A 2,608-nucleotide genomic window follows, 5' to 3' on the forward strand; every position below is an offset into this window, starting at 1 on the left:
GGCTCCATCATGGATCTCTGCAGCCTCTAACTCCTGGGCTCAAGCGATCCTCCTGTGTCAGCCTCCTAGGTAGCTAGGACTACAGGTGTGTGCCACAATGCCTGGCTAATTTTTCTTTGTATTTTTTCTAGAGATGGGGATTGCTACATTGCCCAGACTGGTCTCAAACACCTGGGTTCGGTTATCCTGCCTTGGCCTCCCAAAGATTACAGGTATGAGCCACCACACTCGAACACTTGAGGTGATTTTAAGCTTCCAGCAAAGTGCACCAGCAGGACCAGGAGGTGGCCTGGGCCCCCCCGCATCACTCCCATCCATGCAGACCTAGGCAAGTCCCTCTCTCTGGATCTCTGCCACCACTACATACAATGCAAGTAGAAAGATGGGCAGGCCTGGGGGTGGAGAAGGTAGAGGCCACGTCTGTCAGGCTGGGTGGGCTGGAGCCTGTCTTCCCATACCTGGGACATGATCTCTAAGGACCAGCTGTCAGTCATGATAATGGGCTGGCTTGGATTGGCAGGGAGCTTGCTCTCCTTCTCGGAGGGATGGAGCAGTGTGGGGCCAAAGACAGCGGTGAGGTTGTACAGGGACATCTTATTGACTGCCTCCTTCTCTGCCATACTGTAGAGGACTGAAACAGCGGGTGCTGTTTCAATACCACCACCGAGAGAGACAGAGGGGCTGTGCCATGCTGGAGTCCTCAGGAAGAGAGTGACCTCGACCCTGGCTGTGCTGCAAGCTGACTCCAGCCCTGGTACTTCCGAGTCTCAGTGGCCCAGGAAAATGGGCCAGCTCTGGGCTGGTGGGGAGGTCTCCTCTATGATGTGACTGGGAGGGAAGAGGGTGGTTCAAGTGCACTGCTGGCCATGGCCAAAGCTCTGAGCTCTTTGTTAAGACCACAGTGCAGAGGGAGGAGGGTGGCAAAGAGTAGAGGCAGGGGCAGGGGTGGCAGTGCTGCTAGTCCTTAGAGGCAGTAAGTGACTGCAGACAGGGGTTGGGGGAAAAGGTCCTCAGTCTGGAGGTCTGGTGGGAGCAGAGGGGCACCCCATGGCCTGGAGACCTGGAGCCCCCTGCAGCCATGGGAGAGCTGGGCTACCTTTTCAGGTGGTCCAGAAGGAAAAGGAAGGTGAGCAGGTTGGCCTCCGGCAGGGACAGCAGCAGGTTGAGCATGCAGCTCTCCTTTGCAACCGGGTCTGAAAGAGCTGCAGGAGGCAATGGGTTACTCTTCTGGGTCACAACCAGCCAGAGACCTCTCCCGAGGTGGTCACATGGAGCACCTGGGACATGAGTCTCTGCGCAGTTTAGGCCCGTCATCATCCCCACACCCACAGTGCTGGCTCCCAGTGAGGACCCTGTGAGGGGCACCTGTGTGGGATGTGAACCACCTGAACATTTTTTCTCTACCTCACAGGGGTCAGCAGCACCCAGCAAACAGCAGCAGGAGGAGCCGTGAGAACAGCCGCTCATGGGCAGAGCTGCCCTTGGGCAACTCCCGCCACCACCCCCTCCCCAGGGGAGCCCAATGCAGGGGAGGCTTGGTGTGGAATGAAACAGGGGAGTGAGGGACACAAGGAGGTGGGAAGTGGGAGGGGGCCCCAGCCCCACCAAGTATGCAGAGACTCATTCATCGTCCTGGACACCACAGGGTCACCTGCATGCTGGGAAAGCAGGTCTTCTGTGCATGGGCCTGCGGGCAGACCTGCCCTAAGGGTCATGTGGAGACTACAGATGCTGCACGTGTCAGCGCCCGCTTTAGACATCAGCCTGCAGGTTGACTAAGGGTCAGGCCATGTTTGAACCCATGCTTGACTGGACCAGGACCCGTGGCTAGAGCACCTGGTCACCAGTGTTTAGCCCTGGTCTGCAGGAAGGAGGACAGCAGATTTTAGGACACTGCAGCATGACAGTGCTGACCATTTCACCCTCTTGGTCTCCTTGAGGAATAGGGACGGGGAGCCCTCTGGGGATGGGCGAGGTCTTCCAGGACAGGCTTGATTTTGGTCCCCTGCTTTCTGAGGTTGGGTTAAAACACCATGGCAGAGGGGGCACAGCTCGGGTTCCCACACATCACTTTTCACAGCCTCCAATGGCAGCAGTGCACGTGGAGGAGACGTCTCCCACAAGGCCAAGGCCTCCAGTGCTCACCGATGCCCTCGGTGAAGTTAGGGTAGAACTCGTCGGTGAAGAGGGGCTCGGGCAGCTCACGGAAGTACAGCTTCAGCGTGCCTGCGATGCCATTCACGTCCATCTCGCTCGTCATCACCGACACGTCCTTGTTATCTGGAAAGAGCACGGAAATGCAGCGGCCTCCTTCAGGATCCCAAGTGAGTCTCCCACCATCCCAGCCTTGGCTAAAGCACCGTCCCTGCCACGCTGACCACTGTGCAGGTCCCTCCTGGGCTTTGAGTAGCTCATCTGACCCCTCCCAAGAGCTGTGCGTAGTTCTGTGTCTGCAGAGTTGATGGGGCTGCATGGGCATTCCCATTCCTCTCCCCTGCTTGGCCCGAGGTGACGGCCAGGAGGAGGCCAGCACGGCAGGACACAGTGCCTGCGTGGGAATTGGGTGACTCTGCCCTGTACATAGCAACCACCCCTGCACCAGTGTCTT

The 2,608-nt window shown here is 58.1% G+C and overlaps 1 protein-coding gene and 1 long non-coding RNA gene across 2 annotated transcripts; one reads left to right on the top strand and one right to left on the bottom strand.

Moving 5' to 3' along the window:
* Positions 1-170: 170 nt before the first annotated feature.
* On the top strand, positions 171-2,319 carry LOC116273110. Its single transcript, XR_004181591.1, has 3 exons — positions 171-212; positions 628-754; positions 1,412-2,319. It is a non-coding gene; the product is annotated as an uncharacterized LOC116273110 (long non-coding RNA).
* Positions 340-1,383, bottom strand: LOC108580811 (breakpoint cluster region protein). Its single transcript, XM_031662051.1, has 2 exons — positions 1,097-1,383; positions 340-621 (listed from the first exon to the last, which is right to left on the bottom strand). The coding sequence occupies exons 1-2, from the start codon at positions 1,315-1,317 to the stop codon at positions 360-362; spliced, it is 483 nt and encodes a 160-aa protein (XP_031517911.1). The 5' UTR covers positions 1,318-1,383; the 3' UTR covers positions 340-359.
* Positions 2,320-2,608: the final 289 nt, after the last annotated feature.

Source organism: Papio anubis, unplaced genomic scaffold, assembly GCF_008728515.1.
Source record: "Papio anubis isolate 15944 unplaced genomic scaffold, Panubis1.0 scaffold3649, whole genome shotgun sequence".
Classification (NCBI taxonomy): domain Eukaryota; kingdom Metazoa; phylum Chordata; class Mammalia; order Primates; family Cercopithecidae; genus Papio; species Papio anubis.